Source organism: Panulirus ornatus, chromosome 18 (assembly GCF_036320965.1).
Source record: "Panulirus ornatus isolate Po-2019 chromosome 18, ASM3632096v1, whole genome shotgun sequence".
Classification (NCBI taxonomy): domain Eukaryota; kingdom Metazoa; phylum Arthropoda; class Malacostraca; order Decapoda; family Palinuridae; genus Panulirus; species Panulirus ornatus.
Window position 1 is genome coordinate 43,405,315 of NC_092241.1, and position 23,739 is coordinate 43,429,053.

Here is a 23,739-nt window from a genome sequence, read left to right on the forward strand (position 1 = left end):
TTGACAATGATTCTTCAAGCAATAAGAGTTGACCAAGATAAGGAATATGCTTCTAGCAAAAGTGGAGGAAGTGATGCCAGTGTCTGCCTGACATCAATGACACTGTGTCTGACTGGTGTAGCTGGTTATTTCATAAATGTTCATAGATTTTGCTGTTAAGAAAAAATGATCAATGAATCACAATGATTAACACAAGAATTTAACACATATGATAAGACAAGAAAATAATCAATAATAATTTTTTTAGTGCAATAAAAAGAAATGATAAAAAAATGTGTTATGGCAACTCAATTTAAACTCAAGCCTTACTGCCACTCTTTTAAGCACATTTTGACAAAGCATCTTCAAAAGTTTTACAAACTTTCAGAGTGAAACTGACAAACAAAATATACTTTTGAAAAGATTTATCTTTTTCACTGTTATAACAATATCTTCCAGATTACAAGGTTCAAGACATTTTCTATACAACTTGAAAAATTGAGATTCAAAAGGATGGAAAGGAAACCTAATTCAGGAGCTATGAAATTAAAGAAATATGAATGTGGATCAGCTCTCTTACGTCTGAATGTCATGTTTAAAGATAGAAAAGGAAATAAAAATGAATGTAATACTAACTCATCTCAATAAGTATATACAGGTTTCTGGAATGACATCATAAACTAAGAGGAGAGATACTACAGGAAATTAAGGCCTGATGCACACTATAGCTCTGCTCCCGCTCTGCTCATGGTACACTCACACTCAAGCAATGGTCATCCCAGTCCACACCTGTCGCAGGCTGTCTCGTGTCTATGCATCTGGCAGTGGGAGATGGATTTTTCTTCATCTGAGTCGGCTATGATAGCCATAGCCTGGAAAAAGAAGAAGAAACAAACAAACAAAATAGGAAGCGGAAAACTTGGCTGCTTCCATCCAATGTTGGAGGAGAGGAAAATTGAGGGGGAATTTCACACCCTCTATCCTCATCTGATTGATGATGAAAACAAATTCTTTCATAATCCCACATGGTTGGTTTCTTGGGGCTCATAGCAAAGGATGGAAATGTCTTTTGGATGACCATTGCTTGGGCGTGATCAGAGCGAGAGCAAACTGTGAGTGACAGTGTGCATGCCCCCACTGAAATACATGTAATAATATTTAACCAGAGTGAGAACGAACTGCAAGCAGACTAGGAGCAGAGATACAGTATGCATCAGGCCTAAGAATCATTATAGGACTAGGACATGACTGCAAATTCTTTAGGATCTTTGCAAGAGAACATTCATGTTCAGCATTTTAATAAATAATTTCTTAACTGAAATTTACACACGAAACTAGATGGCTGATGCTCATGATACCTGTAGTGTTGGAGATAAAGCATAATACTGTACCTGAAGTGTGCAATTGAATTTGTTATGGAGGTACAGCCAGTCATATGCTTGGAGAGCCTGAAAGATTTGAGACAATATGTACAGAACAGGAATTATAACCTACCAGGGCACAATAATATCAAAGACTTATTTACTACCTATTCATGGTATCTTGCTTAAGTGATCAACAGATGATGAAGTCTTTACAGAAAAATTTAGTGATACTTTATTTTAACTTCTTATTCCATAGCTAAGATATAAACCTAGCTGTTTTTATGATAACAACACATTAAAAATTACGAAACATAAACAGAGAATTAACCTGAGAAATTCAAAACATAAACATTAAATTGACTTCAGAAACTCAAAACATAAACAGAGAAATAACATGAGAAACTCAAAAAAATCTGTTTATCTATAACAATCCATCATGTCCTGCATCTGTCTTTTCACTTTGTATAATTCTATTTCTCAGCACAAACAAGCAGTGAATATGTCAATAACCTAATGGCTAAACAATTACATACATTTCTTCATCAAACATTGTATAGCCAACCACTCTTCTTCAACAATGAGATTCAGTAAAAAAGGATAAAATATTTTATACTCAGGAATACAGGCTGGTGAGGGTGTGATTAATCTAAACTTATCAAATAACCCAAGGACCTCTTTCACAGGGATTCTACAGCTTAAAGGTTACACATGACTCAATAGTAGGGAAAGTATGGACTCTTATGAGTGAAAAGTTCTTTTACAAGAATGTACTCCTTTATGAACAATGATGATACACTCTAACTGCTGGTGGCTTTCACTTAGCGTAACCAATTGTAGACATAGTCCAGTAATGCTATTGAAGAAGTTTCCCTCTTATTCCTGCCTGGTGGTCCAGCTTCTTAATCGGCCTCTCATGTGGTACAGTGTCATATGCTTTCTGGCATAACAAATATAAACCCAGCCTTTCCTTTCACCTAAAATCGACCTCACTCTCGAACAGATCTCTGTTACATATGATTTTTCCCTAAAGCCGTGTCATAGAAGGTGACTAAAGGGGACAGAAGCGAGGGGGCTGGAGACTCTCCCCTTCTTGTACTTCAATTTCTAAAAGTGGAAACAGAAGAAGGAATCAAGCAGGGTATGCTCATCCTCCTCGAAGGCTCAGATTGGGGTGTCTGAATGTATGTGGATGTAACCTTGATAAAAAAGAAGAGATAGGTAGTATGTTTGAGGAAAGAAACCACGGTGTTCTGGCTCTGAGTGAAATGAAGCTCAAGGGTAAAGGGGATGAGTGGTTTGGAAAAGTCTTGGAAGTAAAGTCAAGGGTTGGTGAGAGGACAAGAGCAAAGGGAGGAGTAGCGCTATTGAAGCAGGAGTTATGAGAGTGTGTGATAGAGTGTAAGAAAGTAAATTCTAGATTGATGTGGGTAAAACTGAAAGAAGATGAAGAGAAGGGTGACTACTGGTTCTTATGCACCTGGTCATGAGAAGAAAGATCATGAAAGACAAGTGTTTTGGTAGCAGCTTGAGTGAGTATGTCAGCAGCTTTAATGTAAGGGGCCGGGTATTAGCAAAGGGTGATTTAAATGCGAAGGTGAGTAATGTGGCAGTTAAGGGCTTAATTGGTGTACATGGGGTATTCAGTGTTGTAAAGAGAAATGAGGAAGAGCTTGTGGATTTGTGTGCCGAAAAAAGACTGGTAATTGGGAATACCTGGTTTAAAAAGAGATATACAAAAGTATACTTATGCGAATCGGAGAGATGGTCAAAGGGCATTATTAGATTACATGTTAATTGGGCATGTAAAAGAGAGACTCTTGGATGTTAATGTTCTGAGAGGGTAGCTGTTGGGATGTCTGATCACTATCTTTTAGAGGTGAAGGTGAAGATTTGTAGGTTTTCAAAAATGAAGAGAAGATGGAGAGAAAACTGGTGAGAGTACGTGAGCTTGGAAAGAAGACTTGATATCAGGAGAGATTGAGTGTAGAATGGCAAAAGGTGAGAGCAAATGCAGTGAGGGGAGTGGGTGAGAAATGGGATGTATTTAGGGAAGCAGTGATGGCATTTGCAAAAGATGCATTTGGGGGGATGGGCAGATGAGAAAGGGTAGTGAGTGAGTAAATTTGTTAGTGAAAGAGAAAAGTCATTTGGACAATACTTACAAGGAAGGAGTGCAAATGACTGAGAGACATAAAAAAGAAAGCAGCAGGAGGTCAAGAGGAAGGTGAAAGGGTTGAAAAAGATGGCAACTGAAAATTGGGGTGAAAGAGTATCATTAAACTTTTAGGAGAATAAAAAGATGTTTTGGAAGGAGGTAAATAATGTGCATAAAACAAGAGAACAAAGGGGAACATTGGTGAAGGGGGAAAGGTGGGGAGGTGAGATGGAGTGAGTATTTTGAAGGTTTGTAGAATGTGTTTGATGAGAGAGTGGCAGATGCAGGGTGTTTTTGGTCGGGGTGATGTGCGAAGTGAGAGGGTTAGGGAGAATGGTTTGGTTAAGAGAGAAGAGGTACTGAAAGCTTTCAGGAAGATGAAATCTGGCAAGGCAGAGGGTTTGGATGGCACAGCAGTAAAATCTATTAAGTAAGGGGGTGACTGTGTTGTTGATTGCTTTTTTCTTTATACTTAGTCGCTGTCTCCTGCATTAGCGAGGAGGTAGAGCAAGGAAAAAAATGAAAAGATGGCCCAACTCACCCACATACACATGTATATACATAAATGTTCACACATGCACATATACATAGCTATACATTTCAACATACACATACACATACATACACAAACATATATATATATATATATATTTTTTTTTTTTTTTTTTTTTTTTTTATACTTTGTCGCTGTCTCCCGCGTTTGCGAGGTAGCGCAAGGAAACAGACGAAAGAAATGGCCCAACCCCCCCCCATACACATGTACATACACACGTCCACACACGCAAATATACATACCTACACAGCTTTCCATGGTTTACCCCAGACGCTTCACATGCCTTGCTTCAATCCACTGACAGCACGACAACCCCTGTATACCACATGACTCCAATTCACTCTATTTCTTGCCCTCCTTTCACCCTCCTGCATGTTCAGGCCCCGATCACACAAAATCTTTTTCACTCCATCTTTCCACCTCCAATTTGGTCTCCCTCTTCTCCTCGTTCCCTCCACCTCCGACACATATATCCTCTTGGTCAATCTCTCCTCACTCATTCTCTCCATGTGCCCAAACCATTTCAAAACACCCTCTTCTGCTCTCTCGACCACGCTCTTTTTATTTCCACACATCTCTCTTACCCTTACGTTACTTACTCGATCAAACCACCTCACACCACACATTGTCCTCAAACATCTCATTTCCAGCACATCCATCCTCCTGCGCACATCTCTATCCATAGCCCACGCCTCGCAACCATACAGCATTGTTGGAACCACTATTCCTTCAAACATACCCATTTTTGCTTTCCGAGATAATGTTCTCGACTTCCACACATTCTTCAAGCATCCCAGAATTTTCGCCCCCTCCCCCACCCTATGATCCACTTCCGCTTCCATGGTTCCATCCGCTGCCAGATCCACTCCCAGATATCTAAAACACTTCACTTCCTCCAGTTTTTCTCCATTCAAACTCACCTCCCAATTGACTTGACCCTCAACCCTACTGTACCTAATAACCTTGCTCTTATTCACATTTACTCTTAACTTTCTTCTTTCACACACTTTACCAAACTCAGTCACCAGCAGAAGCTGGTGACTGAGTTTGGTAAAGTGTGTGAAAGAAGAAAGTTAAGAGTAAATGTGAATAAGAGCAAGGTTATTAGGTATTAGGTTATCATCAGCTGATGTGAGAAACTGCAGAAGCTGGTGACTGAGTTTGGTAAAGTGTGTGAAAGAAGAAAGTTAAGAGTAAATGTGAATAAGAGCAAGGTTATTAGGTACAGTAGGGCTGAGGGTCAAGTCAATTGGGAGGTAAGTTTGAATGGAGAAAAACTGGAGGAACTAAAGTGTTTTAGATATCTGGGGGTAGATCTGGCAGCAGATGGAACCATGGAAGCAGAAGTGAATCATAGGGTGGGGGAGGGGGCAAAAATCCTTGGAGCCTTGAAGAATGTTTGGAAGTCAAGAACATTATCTCAGAAAGCAAAAATGGGTATGTTTGAAGGAATAGTGGTTCCAACAATGTTGAATGGTTGCGAGGCGTGGGCTATGGATAGAGTTGTGTGCAGGAGGGAGGATGTGCTGGAAATGAGATGTTTGAGGACAATATGTGGTGTGAGGTGGCTTGATCAAGTAAGTAATATAAGGGTAAGAGAGATGTGTGAAAATAAAAAGAGCATGGTTGAAGGAGCAGAAGAGGGTGTTTTGAAATGGTTTGGGCACATGGAGAGAATGAGTGAGGAAAGATTGACCAAGAGGATATATGTGTCGGAGGTGGAGGGAACGAGGAGAAGTGGGAGACCAAATTGGAGGTGGAAAGATGGAGTGAAAAAGATTTTGAGTGATCGGGGCCTGAACATGCAGGGAGGTGAAAGGCGGGCAAGGAATAGAGTGGATTGGATCGATGTGGTATACCGGGGTCGACGTGCTGTCAATGGATTGAATCAGGCATGTAAAGCGTCTGGGGTAAACCATGGAAAGTTCTGTGGGGCCTGTATGTGGAAAGGGAGCTGTGGTTTCGGGCATTATTACATGACAGCTGGAGACTGAGTGTCAACGAATGGGAGAGATAGGTAGTATGTTTGAGGAAAGGAACCTGGATGTGTTGACTCTGAGTGAAACGAAGCTCAAGGGTAATGGGGAAGAGTGGTTTGGGAATGTCTTGGGAGTAAAGTCAGGGGTTAGTGAGAGGACAAGAGCAAGGGAAGGAGTAGCACTACTCCTGAAACAGGAGTTGTGGGAGTATGTGATAGAATGTAAGAAAGTAAATTCTAGATTAATATGGGTAAAACTGAAAGTTGATGGAGAGAGATGGGTGATTATTGGTGCATATGCACCTGGGCATGAGAAGAAAGATCATGAGAGGCAAGTGTTTTGGGAGCAGCTGAATGAGTGTGTTAGTGGTTTTGATGCACAAGACCGGGTTATAGTAATGGGTGATTTGAATGCAAAGGTGAGTAATGTGGCAGTTGAGGGAATAATTGGTATACATGGGGTGTTCAGTGTTGTAAATGGAAATGGTGAAGAGTTTGTAGATTTATGTGCTGAAAAAGGACTGGTGATTGGGAATACCTGGTTTAAAAAGCGAGATATACATAAGTATACGTATGTAAGTAGGAGAGATGGCCAGAGAGCGTTATTGGATTACGTGTTAATTGACAGGCGCGTGAAAGAGAGACTTTTGGATGTTAATGTGCTGAGAGGTGCAACTGGAGGGATGTCTGATCATTATCTTGTGGAGGCGAAGGTGAAGATTTGTAGGGATTTTCAGAAAAGAAGAGAGAATGTTGGGGTGAAGAGGGTGGTGAGAGTAGGTGAGCTTGGGAAGGAGACTTGTGTGAGGAAGTACCAAGAGAGACTGAGTACAGAATGGAAAAAGGTGAGAACAAAGGAGGTAAGGGGAGTGGGGGAGGAATGGGATGTATTTAGGGAAGCAGTGATGGCTTGCGCAAAAGATGCTTGTGGCATGAGAAGCGTGGGAGGTGGGTTGATTAGAAAGGGTAGTGAGTGGTGGGATGAAGAAGTAAGATTATTAGTAAAAGAGAAGAGAGAGGCATTTGGACAATTTTTGCAGGGAAAAAATGCAAATGAGTGGGAGATGTATAAAAGAAAGAGACAAGAGGTCAAGAAAAAGGTACAAGAGGTTGAAAAGAGAGCAAATGAGAGTTGGGGTGAGAGAGTATCATTAAATTTTAGGGAGAATAAAAAGATGTTCTGGAAGGAGGTAAATAAAGTGCGTAAGACAAGGGAGCAAATGGGAACTTCAGTGAAGGGAGCTAATGGGGAGGTGATAACAAGTAGTGGTGATGTGAGAAGATGGAGTGAGTATTTTGAAGGTTTGTTGAATGTTTTTGATGATAGAGTGGCAGATATAGGGTGTTTTGGTCGAGGTGGTGTGCAAAGTGAGAGGGTTAGGGAAAATGATTTCGTAAACAGAGAAGAGGTAGTAAAAGCTTTGCGGAAGATGAAAGCCGGCAAGGCAGCAGGTTTGAATGGTATTGCAGCGGAATTTATTAAAAAAGGTGGTGACTGTATTGTTGAGTGGTTGGTAAGGTTATTTAATGTATGTATAATTCATGGTGAGGTACCTGAGGATTGGCGGAATGCTTGCATAGTGCCATTGTACAAAGGCAAAGGGGATAAGAGTGAGTGCTCAAATTACAGAGGTATATGTTTGTTGAGTATTCCTAGTAAATTATATGGGAGGGTATTGATTGAGAGGGTGAAGGCATGTACAGAGCATCAGATTGGGGAAGAGCAGTGTGGTTTCAGAAGTGGTAGAGGATGTGTGGATCAGGTGTTTGCTTTGAAGAATGTTTGTGAGAAATACTTAGAAAAGCAAATGGATTTGTATGTAGCATTTATGGATCTGGAGAAGGCATATGATAGAGTTGATAGAGATGCTCTGTGGAAGGTACTAAGAATATATGGTGTGAGAGGCAAGTTGTTAGAAGCAGTGAAAAGTTTTTATCGAGGATGTAAGGCATGTGCACATGTAGGAAGAGAGGAAAGTGATTGGTTCTCAGTGAATGTAGGTTTGTGGCAGGGGTGTGTGATGTCTCCATGGTTGTTTAATACTCACTCCACATCCTTCTCACATCACCACTACTTTCTATCACCTCCCTAATAGCCCCCTTCACTGAAGTTCCCATTTGCTCCCTTGTCTTACGCACTTTATTTACCTCCTTCCAGAACATCTTTTTATTCTCCCTAAAATTTAATGATACTCTCTCACCCCAACTCTCATTTGCCCTCTTTTTCACCTCTTGCACCTTTCTCTTGACCTCCTGCCTCTTTCTTTTATACATCTCCCACTCATTTGCATTTTTTCCCTGCAAAAATCGTCCAAATGCCTCTCTCTTCTCTTTCACTAATAATCTTACTTCTTCATCCCACCACTCACTACCCTTTCTAATCAACCCACCTCCCACGCTTCTCATGTCACAAGCATCTTTTGCGCAAGCCATCACTGCTTCCCTAAATACATCCCATTCCTTCCCCACTCCCCTTACCTCCTTTGTTCTCACCTTTTTCCATTCTGTACTCAGTCTCTCCAGGTACTTCCTCACACAAGTCTCCTTCCCAAGCTCACTTACTCTCACCACTCTCTTCACCCCAACATTCTCTCTTCTTTTCTGAAAACCCCTACAAATCTTCACCTTTGCCTCCATAAGATAATGATCAGACATCCCTCCAGTTGCACCTCTCAGCACATTAACATCCAAAAGTCTCTCTTTCGCGCGCCTATCAATTAACATGTAATCCAATAACGCTCTCTTGCCATCTCTCCTACTTACATACGTATACTTATGTATATCTCGCTTTTTAAACCAGGTATTCCCAATCACCAGTCCTTTTTCAGCACATAAATCTACAAACTCTTCACCATTTCCATTTACAACACTGAACACCCCATGTATACCAATTATTCCCTCAACTGCCACATTACTCACCTTTGCATTCAAATCACCCATCACTATAGCCTGGTCTTGTGCATCAAAACCACTAACACACTCATTCAGCTGCTCCCAAAACACTTTCCTCTCATGATCTTTCTTCTCATGCCCAGGTGCATATGCACCAATAATCACCCATCTCTCTCCATCAACTTTCAGTTTTACCCACATCAATCTAGAATTTACTTTCTTACACTCTATCACATACTCCCACAGCACCTGTCTCAGGAGTAGTGCTACTCCTTCCCTTGCCCTTGTCCTATAACTAACCCCTGACTTTACTCCCAAGACATTCCCAAACCACTCTTCCCCTTTACCCTTGACATTCGTTTCACTCAGAGCCAAAACATCCAGGTTCCTTTCCTCAAACACACTACCTATCTCTCTTTTTTTCTCATCTTGGTTACATCCACACACATTTAGACACCCCAATCTGAGCCTTCGAGGAGGATGAGCACTCCCCGCGTGACTCCTTCTTCTGTTTCCCCTTTCAGAAAGTTAAAATACAAGGAGGGGAGGGTTTCTGGGTCCCCGCTCCCATCCCCTTTAGTCGCCTTCTATGACACGTGAGGAATGTGTGGGAAGTATTCTTTCTCCCCTATCCCCAGGGATAGGGTATATTCATACTTGCTGCCTTCATCCATTCCCGTCACCACCCCGTCACACATGAATAGTCAAGGGATAGGGTATATTCATACTTGCTGCCTTCATCCATTCCCGTCACCACCCCGTCACACATGAATAGTCAACAAAGGCCACATTTCATCTCACTGAAACTCTAGCTGTCATGTGTAATATACCAAAATCACAGCTCCCTTTCCACATTCAGGCCCCACACAACTTTCCATGGTTTACCCGGCACTTCACATGCCCTGGTTCAATCCACTGACAGCACGTCCAACCCTGTATACCACATAGTTCCAATTCACTCTAATCCTTGCACTCCTTTCACCCTCCTGTATGTTCAGGCCCCAGTCGCTCAAAATCTTTTTCATTCCATCCTTCTACCTCCAATTTGGTCTCCCACTTCTCCTTGTTCCCTCCCTATGACACATATATCCTCTTTGTCAATCTTTCCTCACTCATTCTCTCCATGTGACCAAACCATTTCAATACACCCTTTTCTGCTCTCTCTACCACACTCTTTTCATTACCACACATCTCTCTTACCCTTTCATTACTTACTTGATCAAACCACCTCACAGCGCGTATTGTCCTCCAACATTTCATTTCCAACAAATGCACCCTCCTCCACACAACCCTATCTATACCCCATGCCTCGCAACCATATAACATTGTTGGACCTACTATTCCTTCAAACATACCCATTTCTGTTCTGAGATAATGTTCTCGCCTTCCACACATTCTTCAATGCTCCCAGAACCTTCACCCCTCCCCCACCCTGTGACTCACTTCCACTTCCATGGTTCTATCCACTGCTAAATCCACTCCCAGATATCTAAAACACTTCACTTCCTCCAGTTTTTCTCCATTCAAACTTACCTCCCAATCTACTTGTCCCTCAACCCTATTGAACCTAAAAACCTTGCTCTTATTCACATTCACTCTCAGCTTTCTTCTTTCACACACTTTCCCAAACTCAGTCACCAACTTCTGCAGTTTCTCAACTGAATCACCCACCAGCGCTGTATCATCAGCGAACAACAACTGACTCACTTCCCAAGCCCTCTCATCCACATCAGACTGCATACTTGCCCCTCTCTCCAAAACTTGCATTCACCTCCCTAACAACCCCATCCATAAACAAATCAAACAACCATGGAGACATCACACACCCCTGCCACAATCCAACATTCACTGGAAACCAATCGCTTTCTTCTCTTCCTACTCATACACGTGCCTTATATGATTGGTTGGTAAGGATATTAAATGTATGCATGGATCACAGTGGAGTGCCTGAGGTTTGACAGAATGCATGTATAGTACAAAGGCAAAGGGGATAAAGGTGTGTTCAAACTACAGAGGCATAAGTCTCTTGAGAATTCCTGGGAAATTGAATGGAAGGGTATTGTTTGAAGGGGTGAAGGCATGTGCAGGGCAACAGACTGGGGAAGAAAGGTATGGTTTCAGAAGTGGTAGAGGATGAGTGGGTCATGTGTTTGCTTTGAAGATTGTGTGATATGCTTTGAAAAACTGATGGATTTGTACGAAACATTTATGGATCTGGAGAAGGCATATGATAGGGTAGATAAAGATGCTTTGTGGAAGATCTTAAAAGTATATGGTGTGGGAGGTACGTTGCTAAAAGCAGTGAAAAGCTTTTACCAAGGATGTAAGGCATGTGTAACAGTAGGAAGAGAGGAGGGTGACTGGTTCCCAGTGAAGGTTGGTCTGCAGCAGGGGTGTATGATGTCCCAATGGTTGTTTAATTTGTCTGTGGATGGGGTGGTTAGGGAAGTAAAGACAAAAGTATTGGAGAGAGGGGGGAGTATGCAGTCTCTTGGGGATGAGAGGGCCTGGGAAGTAAGCTGTTCACAGATGATACAGCATTGGTGGCTGGTTTGAGTGAGAAACTGCAGAAGTTGGTGACTGAGTATGGAAAAGTGTGTGAAAGCATAATGTTGAGAGTAAATGTGAATAAGAGCAAGATTATTAGGTTCAGGAGGGTTGAGGGACAAGTTAGGATGTAAGTTTGAATGGAGAAAAACTGGAGGAAGTGAAGTCTTTAAGATATCTGGGAGTGGACTTAGCAGTGGATGGAACCATGGAAGCGGAAGTGAGTCAGAGGGTATGGGAGGGGGCGAAGGTTCTGGGAGCGATGAAGAATGTGTGGATGGATAGAATGTTATCTCGGAGAGCAAAACTGGGTATGTTTGAAGGAATAGTAGTTCCACCAATATCATATAGTTGCAAGACATGGGCTGTAAATAGGGCTGTACAGAGGAGGGTGGATGTGTTGGAAATTAAATGCATAAGGACAATATGTGGTGTGAGGTGGTTTGATTGAGCAAGTCATGAAAAGGTAAGAGATGTGTGTGGTAATAAAAAGAGTGGTTGAGAGAGCAGAAGAGGGTGTGATGAAATGGTTTGGACATATGGAGAGATTGAGTGAGGAAAGGTTGACAAAGAGGATATATGTGTCAGAGGAGGAGGGAACAAGAAGTGGGAGACCAAACTGGAGGTGGAAGGATGGAGTGAAAAAGATTTTGAGCGATCGGGGACTGAACATACAGGAGGGTGACAGGCGTGCACGGAATAGAGTGAATTGGTAGCATGTCTACCAGAGTAGACATGTTATCAATGGTCTGAACCAGGGCATGTGAAATATCTGAGGTAAACCAAGCAAAAGTCTGTGAGGCCTGGATAGGGAGCTGTGGTTTCGGTGCATTACACATGAAAGCTAGACTGAGTGTGAACAAATGTGGCCTTTTTTTTTTGTCTGTTCTCCTGGCGCTACTTCACTGAAGCAGGGGGTAGCGATGCTGTTTCCTGTGGGGCACAGTAGCACCATGAATGGATGAAGGCAAGCAAGTATGAACATGTACATGTGTATATATGTAAATGTTTGTGGATGTATATGTGCATATGTTGAGATGTATGTGTGTATATGTGCAGGAGGAGGTCAAGAGAAAGGTGCAAGTGGTGAAAAAGAGGGCAAATGAGAGTTGGGGTGAGAGAGAATCATTAAATTTTAGGGAGGATAAAAAGATGGTTTGGAAGGAAGTATATAATGTGTGTAAGACAAAAGAACAGATGGGAACATCAGTGAAGAGGGCAAGTGGTGAAGTAATAACAGGTAGTGATAAAGTGAAGAGATGGAGTGAATATTTTGAAGGTTTGTTTAATGTGTTTGATGATAGCGTGGCAGACGTAGGGCGTTTTGGTCGGGGTGGTATGTGAAGTGAGAGGGTCAGGGAGAATGGTTTAGTATAGAGAGAAGAGGCAGTGAAAGCTTTGTGGAAGATGAAATCCAGAAAGGTGGCAGGTTTGGATGATATTGCAGTGGAATTTATTGAAAAAAGGGGTGACTGTTTTGTTGACTGGTTGATGAGGATATTCAGTGTATGAATGGATCATGGTGAAGTGCCTGAGGATTGGCAGAATGCATGCATAGTGCCATCGTACAAAGGCAAAGGGGATGAAGGCGAGTGCTCAAACTACAGAGGCATATGTTTGTTGATTATTCTAGGGAAATGATATGGGAGGGTATTGATTGAGAGGATGAACGCATGTACAAAGCATCAGACTCGAGAAGAGCAATGTGGTTTCAAAAGTGGGAGAGGATGTGTGGATCAGGTATTTGCTTTGAGGAATGTATGTGAGAAATACTTAGAAAAGCAGAGGGATCTGTATGTAGCCTTTATGGATCTGGAGAAGGCATATGATAGGGCTGATAGAGATGCTTTGTGGAAGGTACTAAGAGTATATGGTGTTGGAGGTAAGTTGTTAGATGCAGTGAAAAGTTTTTACCAAGGGTGTAAGGCATGTGTACGAGTAGGAAGAGAGGAGAGTGATTGGTTCCCAGTGAATGCTGGTTTGCGATAGGGGTGTGTGATGTCCCTATGGTTGTTTAATTCATTCATGAATGGGGTGGTTAGGGGGGTAAATGCAAGTTTTGGAGAGAGGGGCAAGTATGCAGTCTGTTGTGGCCTGGGAAGTGAGTCAGTTGTTGTTGGCCAATGATATAGCTCTAGTGGCTGATTCGGGTGAGAAACTGCAGACGGGTGACTGAGTTAGGAAAAGTGTGTGAAAGGAGAAACTTGAGAGTAAATGTGAATAACAGCAAGGTTATTAGTTTAAGAAGGGTGGAGGGACAAGTTAATTGGAATGTAAGTTTGAATGAAGAAAAATTGGAGGAAGTGAAGTGTTTTAGACATCTGGGAGTGGATGTAGCAGCAGATGGAACCATGGAAGTGGAAGTCAGTCACAGGGTGGGGGAGGGGAGGCGAGGGTTCTGGGAGCGATGAAGAATTTGTGGAAGGAGAGAACATTATCTTAGAGAGCAAAGATGGGTATGTTTGAAGGAACAGTGGTTCCAACAATTTTATATGGTTGCGAGACATGGCCTATAGATAGGGTTGTATGGAGGAGGGTGGATGTGCTGGAAATGAGATGTTTGAGGACAATACGTAGTGTGAGGTGGTTTGATCAAGTAAGTAATGAAAGGGTAAGAGAGATGTGTGGTAATAAAAAGAGCGTGGTTGAGAGAGCAGAAGAGGGTGTTGAAACGGTTTGGACATGTGAAGAGAATGAGTGAAGAAAGATTGACAAAGAGAATAAATGTGTCAGAGGTGAAGGGAACAAGGAGAAGTGGAATACCAAATTGGAGGTGGAAGGATGGAGTGAAAAAGATTTTGAGCGATAGGGGTCTGAACATACAGGAGGGTGACAGGCATGCAAGGAATAGAGTGAAATGGAACAATGTATATCAGGGTTGACATACTGTCAATGGACTGAACCAGGGCATGTGAATTGTATGGCGTAAACCATGGAAGTCTGTGAGGCCTAGATGTGGAAAGGTCACTGTAGTTTCGGTGCATTACACATGACAGCTAGAGACTGAGTGTGAACCAATGTAGCCATTTTTTGTCTTTTCCTGGTGCTACCTCACTAGATTGTGGGGGGGGTGCTATTTAATATGTGGTGGGTTGGCAACAGGAATGGATGAAGGCAGCACGTATGAACGTGTACATGTGTATATGTGTATATGTCTGTGTATGTATATGTATATGGTGAAATTCATGTATGTATGTGTGTGTGTATGTATGTGTACATGTGTGTGTGTGTGTGTGTGTGTGTGTGTGTGTGTGTGTGTGTGTATGAGCATTTATGCATAAATATCTGTAACTGGGTGTTTTGGGTCATTCCTCGTCTGTTTCCCTGCACTACCTCGCTAACACAGGAGGTGGCGATTAAGTATAATGATAATAATAATGTATGTTTGAAGGAATAGTGGTTCTGACAATGTTATATGGTTGCGAGGCGTGGGCTACAGATAGAGTTCTGCGGAGTAGGGTAGATGTGCTGGAAATGAGATGTTTGAGGACAATATGTGGTGTGAGGTGGTTTGATCGAGTAAGTAATGAAGGGTAAGAGAGATGTGTGATAATAAAAAGAGTGTGATTGAGAGGGCAGAAGAGGGTGTTTTGAAATGGTTTGGTCACATGGAGAGAATGAGTGAGAAAAGATCAACAAAGAGGATATATGTGTCAGAGGTGGAGGGAACAAGGAGAAGTAGGAGACCAAATTGGAGGTGGAAAGATGGAGTGAAAAAGATTTTGAGTGATCGGGTCCTGAACATGCAGGAGGGTGAAAGGCGTGAAAGGAATAGAGTGAATTAGAACGATGTGGTATATCAGGGTCGACCGCCTTGTCAATGGATTGAACCAGGGCATGTGAAGCGTCTGGGGTAAACCATGGAAAGATTTGTCGGGCCTGAATGTGGAAAGGGAGCTTTGGTTTTGGTGCATTATACATGACAGCTAGAGACTGAGTGTGAATGAATGTGGCCTTTGTGGTCTTTTCCTAGCGCTACCTCGCGCACATGCAGGGGGAGCGGGTTGTCAGTTCATGTGTGGCGGGGTGGCGATGGAAATGAATAAGGGCAGACAGTATGAATTATGTACATGTGCATATATGTATATCTCTGTGTGTGTATATATATATGTATATGTTGAGAGGTATAGGTATGTATATGTGCGTGTGTGGACGTGTATGTATATACATGTGTATGTGGGTGGGTTGGGCCATTCTTTCATCTGTTTCCTTGCGCTACCTCACAAACGCAGGAGACAGTGACATAGTATCATAAAATAAATATGAATAAAAATAAATAATAATAATAATGCTAATAATAATAATAATAATTTATTTATTTATTTATTACACTTTGTTGCTGTCTCCCGTGTCAGTGAGGTAGCACAAGGAAACAGATGAAAGAATGGCCCAACCTGCCCACATACACAAGTATATACATATACATCCACACATGCACATATACATACCTATACATTTCAATACATACATATATATACATACACAGACATATACATATATACACATGTAAATGAATAAAGTGCATATGAACATGCACCTTCAAAGAACATACAAACCTCCAACAGCCAGGATCGAACCCGGGACCCCTGTGCAAGAGGCGGTAATGCTAACAGCTAGGCTATGGGCCTTGCCAATAGGAAATAACTATTCGAATACTAAGTACTTGAATACCCTTCGTCTCACATTGGTGAGCGACGGGGTCTACGCTGGTTATTTCCCAACAGGTGCACATAGCCAACAGATAGCATTTTACCAAACCTAACTGTACAATGCGGAGGTATATGAACATGAATAAAGTGCATATGAATGCGCGCCTTCATAGAACATACAAACCTCCAACAACCAGGATCAAACCCGGGAACCCTGTGCAAGAGGCAGGAATGCTAACTGCTAGGCTATGGGCCTGGCTAATAGGAAAGAACTATTCATATACTAAGTACTTGAATACCCTTCGTCTCACATTGGTGAGCAACCGAACCTAACAGTACAACGCGGAGGTATATGAATACGAATAAAGTGCATAAGTTCTATGAAGGAGCGAGTTCATATGCACTTTATTCGTATTCATATACCTCTGCTTTGTACAGTTAGGTTCCATAAAATGCTATCTGCTGGCTATGTGCGACTGTTGGGAAATAACTGGCGTAGACCCCGTTGCTCACCAATGTGAGATGAAGGGTATTCGAGTACTTAGTATTCGAATAGTTATTTCCTATTAGCCAGGCCCATAGCCTAGCAGTTAGCATTCCTGCCTCTTGCACATGGGTCCCGGGTTCGATCCTGGCTGTTGGAGGTGTGTGTGTTCTATGAAGGTGCGCGTTCATATGCACTTTATTCGTATTCATATACCTCCGTGTTGCACAGTTAGGTTCAGTAAAACGTCATCTGCTGGCTATGTGCGCCTGTTGGGAAATAACCGGCATAGACCCGATTGCTCACCAATGTGAGACGAAGGGTATTCAGTACTTAATATTCGAATAGTTATTTCCTATTAGCCAGGCCCATAGCCTATCAGTTAGCATTCCTGCCTCTTGCACAGGGGTCCCGGGTTCGATCCTGGCTGTTGGAGGTTTGTATGTGATATACACATGTACATAATTCATAGTTACTGCCTTCATTCCCGTTGCTACCCCTCCACACATGAAATGAGAAACCCCTACCCCCACGCAGCGCACGGGGTAGGCTAGGAAAAGACAACAAAGACCGCATTCATTCACACTCAGTCTCTATCTGTTATGTATAATGCACTGAAACCAAAGCTCCCCTTCCACATCCAGGCCCCACACAACTTTCCATGGTTTACTTCAGACGCTCCACATGCCATGGCTCAATCCATTGACAGCATGTCAACACTGATATACCACATCCTTCCAAATCACTCTATTCCTTGCATGCCTTTCACCCTCCTGCATGTTCAGGACCCGATCACTCAAAATCTTTTTCACTCCATCTTTCCACCTCAAATTTGGTCTCCCACTTCTCCTCGTTCCCTTCACCTCTGACAGATATATACCCTTAGTCAATCTTTCCTCAGTCATTCTCTCCATGTGACCAAACCATTTCAATACACCCTCTTCTGCTCTCTCAACCACACTCTTTATTACCACACATCTCTCGTACCCTTTCATTACTTACTAGATCAAACAACCTCACACCACATATTGTCCTCAAACGTCTCATTTCCAGCACATCCACCCTCCTCCACTTGACTCTATCCATAGGCCATTCCTCGCAACCATACAGCATTGTTGGAACCACTATTCCTTCAAACATACCCATTTTTGCTTTCCGAGATAATGTTCTCGCCTTCCACACATTTTTCAACACTCCCAGAACTTTCGCCCCCTCCCCTCCTGTGACTCATTTCTGCTTCCATGGTTCCATCTGCTGCCAGATCCACTCCCAGATATCTAAAACACTTCACTTCCTCCAGTGTTTCTCCATTCAAACTTACCTCCCAATTGACTTGTCCCTCAATCCTATTGAACCAAATACCCTTGCTCTTATTCACATTTACTCTCAGCTTTCTTCTTTCAAACACCTTACCAAACTCAGCCACAAGCTTCTGCAATTTCTCACATGAATCAGCCACCAGTGCTGTATCATCAGCGAACAACAACTGACTCACTTCCCAAGCCCTCTCATTCACAACAGACTGCATGCTTGCCCCTCTCTCTAAAACTCTTACATTCACCTCCCTAACAACCCCATCCATAAACAAATAAAACAATCATGGAGACATCACGCACCCCTGCCGCAAACCGACATTCACTGAGAACCAATCACTTTCCTCTCTTCCTACTCATACACATATCTTACATCCTCGATAAAAACTTTTCATTGCTTCTAACAACTTGCCACCCACACCATATACTCTTAATACCTTCCACAGAGCATCTTTATCAACTCTATCATATGCCTTCTCCAGATCCATAAATGCTACATACAAATGCATCTGCTTTTCTAAGTATTTCTCACATACATTCTTCAAAGCAAACACCTGATCCACACATTCGCTACCACTTCTGAAACCACAGTGCTCTTCCCCAATCTGATGCTCTGTACAAGCCTTCACCCCCTCAATCAATACCATCCCATATAGTTTCCCAGGAATACTTAACAAACATACACCTTTGTAATTTGAGCACTCACCTTTATCCCCTTTGCCTTTGTACAGTGACACTATGCATGCATTCCACCAATCCTCAGGCACCTCAACATGAGTACTTATCTATTTATATCTTATTATACTTTGCCGGTCTCCCTCGTTAGCAAGGTAGCGCAAGGAAACTGACGAAAGAATGGCCCAACCCACCCACATACACATGTATATAAATACATGTCCACACATGCACATATACATACCTATACATCTCAACGTATACATATATATACACACTCAGACATATACGATGTGACAACCCCCTACCCCTGGAAATGCGCGAGGTAGCCCTAGGAAAAGAAAACAAAGGCCACATTCATTCACACTCAGTCTGTAGCTGTCATGTATAATGCACCGAACCCACAGCTCCCTTTCCACATGGTGAGGTGCCTGAGGATTGGCGGAATGCCTTCATAGTGCCATTGTACAAAGGCAAAGGGGACAAAGGGGAGTGCTCAAATTACAGAGGTATAAGTTTGTTGAGTATTCCTGGGGAATTATATGGGAGGTTATTGATTGAGAGGGTAAAGGCATGCACAGAGCATCAGATTGGGGAAAAGCAGTGTGGTTTCAGAAGTGGTAAAGGATGTGTGGATCAGGTGTTTGCTTTGAAGAATGTATGTGAGAAATACTTAGAAAAGCACATGGATCTGTATGTAGCATTTATGGATCTGGAGAAGGCATATGATAGAGTTGATAGAGATGCTCTGTGGATGGTATTAAGAATATATGGTGTGGGAGGCAAGTTGTTAGAAGCAGTGAAACGTTTTTATTGAGGAAGTAAGGCATGTGTACATGTAGGAAGAGAGGAAAGTGATTGGTTCTCAGTGAATGTGGGTTTGCGGCAGGGGTGTGTGATGTCTCCATGGTTGTTTAATTTGTTTATGGATGGGGTTGTTTGGGAGGTGAATGCAAGAGTTTTGGAAAGAGGGGCAAGTATGAAGTCTGTTGTGGATGGGAGAGAGTGGGAAGTGAGTCAGTTGTTGTTCGCTGATAATACAGCGCTGGTGGCTGATTCATGTGAGAAACTGCAGAAGCTGGTGACTGAGTTTGGTAAAGTGTGTGAGAGAAGAAAGTTGAGAGTAAATGTGAATAAGAGCAAGGTTATTAGGTTCAGTAGAGTTGTGGGTCAAGTCAATTGGGAGGTAAGTTTGAATGGAGAAGGGCTGGAGGAAGTGAAGTGTTTTAGATATCTGGGAGTGAATTTGGCAGCGGATGGAACCATGGAAGTGGAAGTGAGTCATAGGGTGGGGGAGGGTGCGAAAATTCTGGGAGCGTTGAAGAGTGAGTGGAAGTCGAGAATATTATCTAGGAAAGCAAAAATGGGTATGTTTGAAGGAATAGTGGTTCCAACAATGTTATATGGTTGCGAAGCGTGGGCTATGGATAGAGTTGTGCGCAGGAGGTTGGATGTGCTGGAAATAAGATGTTTGAGGACAATATGTGGTGTGAGGTGGTTTGATCGAGTAAGTAAGGTAAGGGTAAGAGAGATGTGTGGTAATAAAAAGAGCATGGTTGAGAGAGCAGAAGAGGGTGTTTTGAAGTGGTGTGGGCACATGGAGAGAATGAGTGAGGAAAGATTGACTAAGAGGATATATGTGTCGGAGGTGGAGGGAACGAGGAGAAGAGGGAGACCAAATTGGAGGTGGAAAGATGGAGTGAAAAAGATTTTGTGTGATCGGGGCCTGAACATGCGGGAGGGTGAAAGGAGGGCAAGGAATAGAGTGAATTGGAGCGATGTGGTATACCGGGGTTGACGTGCTGTCAGTGGATTGAATCAAGGCATGTGAAGCGTCTGGGGTAAACCATGGAAAGCTGTGTAGGTATGTATATTTGCGTGTGTGGACGTATGTACATGTGTATGGGGGGGGGTTGGGCCATTTCTTTCGTCTGTTTCCTTGCGCTACCTCGCAAACGCGGGAGACAGCGACAAAGTATAAAAAAAAAAAAAAAAAAAAAAAAAATATATATATATATATATATATATATATATATATATATATATATATGTGTGTGTGTGTGTGTGTGTGTGTGTATATGTGCGTGTGTATGTGCATGTATATATATATGTATATATATATATATATTATCCCTGGGGATAGGGGTGAAAGAATACTTCCCATGCATTCCTCGTGTGTCGTAGAAGGCGACTAGAGGGGACGGGAGCGGGGGGCCAGAAATCCTCCCCTCCTTGTATTTTTTAACTTTCTAAAATGGGAAACAGAAGAAGGAGTCACGCGGGGAGTGCTCATCCTCCTCGAAGGCTCAGACTGGGGTGTCTAAATGTGTGTGGATGTAACCAAGATGTGAAAAAAGGAGAGATAGGTAGTATGTTTGAGGAAAGGAACCTGGATGTGTTGACTCTGAGTAAAACGAAGCTCAAGGGTAAAGGGGAAGAGTGGTTTGGGAATGTCTTGGGAGTAAAGTTAGGGGTTAGTGAGAGGACAAGAGCAAGGGAAGGAGTAGCACTACTCCTGAAACAGGAGTTGTGGGAGTATGTGATAGAATGTAAGAAAGTAAATTCTAGATTAATATGGGTAAAACTGAAAGTTGATGGAGAGAGATGGGTGATTATTGGTGCATATGCACCTGGGCATGAGAAGAAAGATCATAGGAGGCAAGTGTTTTGGGAGCAGCTGAATGAGTGTGTTAGTGGTTTTGATGCAGGAGACTGGGTTATAGTGATGGGTGATTTGAATGCAAAGGTGAGTAATGTGGCAGTTGAGGGAATAATTGGTATACTTGGGGTGTTCAGTGTTGTAAATGGAAATGGTGAAGAGCTTGGAGATTTTTTTTTTTTTTTTTTTTTTATACTTTGTCGCTGTCTCCCGCGTTTGCGAGGTAGCGCAAGGAAACAGACGAAAGAAATGGCCCAACCCCCCCCCCATACACATGTACATACACACGTCCACACACGCAAATATACATACCTACACAGCTTTCCATGGTTTACCCCAGACGCTTCACATGCCTTGATTCAATCCACTGACAGCACGTCAACCCCTGTATACCACATGGCTCCAATTCACTCTATTCCTTGCCCTCCTTTCACCCTCCTGCATGTTCAGGCCCCGATCACACAAAATCTTTTTCACTCCATCTTTCCACCTCCAATTTGGTCTCCCTCTTCTCCTCGTTCCCTCCACCTCCGACACATATATCCTCTTGGTCAATCTTTCCTCACTCATTCTCTCCATGTGCCCAAACCATTTCAAAACACCCTCTTCTGCTCTCTCAACCACGCTCTTTTTATTTCCACACATCTCTCTTACCCTTACGTTACTTACTTGATCAAACCACCTCACACCACACATTGTCCTCAAACATCTCATTTCCAGCACATCCATCCTCCTGCGCACATCTCTATCCATAGCCCACGCCTCGCAACCATACAACATTGTTGGAACCACTATTCCTTCAAACATACCCATTTTTGCTTTCCGAGATAATGTTCTCGACTTCCACACATTCTTCAAGGCTCCCCAGATTTTCGCCCGCTCCCCCACCCTATGATCCACTTCCGCTTCCATGGTTCCATCCGCTGCCAGATCCACTCCCAGATATCTAAAACACTTCACTTCCTCCAGTTTTTCTCCATTCAAACTCACCTCCCAATTGACTTGACCCTCAACCCTACTGTACCTAATAACCTTGCTCTTATTCACATTTACTCTTAACTTTCTTCTTCCACACACTTTTCCAAACTCAGTCACCAGCTTCTGCAGTTTCTCACATGAATCAGCCACCAGCGCTGTATCATCAGCGAACAACAACTGACTCACTTCCCAAGCTCTCTCATCCCCAACAGACTTCATACTTGCCCCTCTTTCCAAAACTCTTGCATTTACCTCCCTAACAACCCCATCCATAAACAAATTAAACAACCATGGAGACATCACACACCCCTGCCGCAAACCTACATTCACTGAGAACCAATCACTTTCCTCTCTTCTTACACGTACACATGCCTTACATCCTCGATAGAAACTTTTCACTGCTTCTAACAACTTTCCTCCCTCACCATATATTCTTAATACCTTCCACAGAGCATCTCTATCAACTCTATCATATGCCTTCTCCAGATCCATAAATGCTACATACAAATCCATTTGCTTTTCTAAGTATTTCTCACATACATTCTTCAAAGCAAACACCTGATCCACACATCCTCTACCACTTCTGAAACCACACTGCTCTTCCCCAATCTGATGCTCTGTACATGCCTTCACCCTCTCAATCAATACCCTCCCATATAATTTACCAGGAATACTCAACAAACTTATACCTCTGTAATTTGAGCACTCACTCTTATTCCCTTTGCCTTTGTACAATGGCACTATGCACGCATTTCGCCAATCCTCAGGCACCTCACCATGAGTCATACATACATTAAATAACCTTACCAACCAGTCAACAATACAATACAATATATATATTCCTACATATATATATATGTAGGAATGGGATGTATTCAGGAAGCAGTGATGGCTTGCGCAAAAGATGCTTGTGGCATGAGAAGCATGGGAGGTGGGTTGATTAGAAAAGGTAGTGAGTGGTGGGATGAAGAAGTAAGATTATTAGTGAAAGAGAAGAGAGAGGCATTTGGACAATTTTTGCAGGGAAAAAATGCAAATGAGTGGGAGAGGTATAAAAGAAAGAGGCAGGAGGTCAAGAGAAAGGTGCAAGAGGTGAAAAAGAGGGCAAATGAGAGTTGGGGTGAGAGAGTATCATTAAATTTTAGGGAGAATAAAAAGATGTTTTGGAAGGAGGTAAATAAAGTGCGTAAGACAAGGGAGCAAATGGGAACTTCAGTGAAGGGGGCTAATGGGGAGGTGATAAGAAGTAGTGGTGATGTGAGAAGGAGATGGAGTGAGTATTTTGAAGGTTTGCTGAATGTGTTTGATGATAGAGTGGCAGATATAGGGTGTTTTGGTCGAGGTGGTGTGCAAAGTGAGAGGGTTAGGGGAAATGATTTGGTAAATAGAGAAGAGGTAGTAAAAGCTTTACGGAAGATGAAAGCCGGCAAGGCAGCAGGTTTGGATGGCATTGCAGTGGAATTTATTAAAAAAGGGGGTGACTGTATCATTGACTGCTTGGTAAGGTTATTTA

General features: G+C 42.6%; 1 protein-coding gene across 2 annotated transcripts in view; it reads right to left on the reverse strand.

Annotated features, from left to right (window-relative positions):
* TyrRS-m (Tyrosine--tRNA ligase, mitochondrial) overlaps positions 1–23,739 on the reverse strand; it is a 196,533-nt gene that overhangs the window by 128,442 nt on the left and 44,352 nt on the right. For both annotated transcript variants that reach the window (XM_071673002.1, XM_071673004.1), the window contains exon 5: positions 1,371–1,427. In XM_071673002.1, coding sequence (XP_071529103.1) covers positions 1,371–1,427 — 57 coding nt within the window. The remainder of the gene's footprint in view (positions 1–1,370; positions 1,428–23,739) is intronic.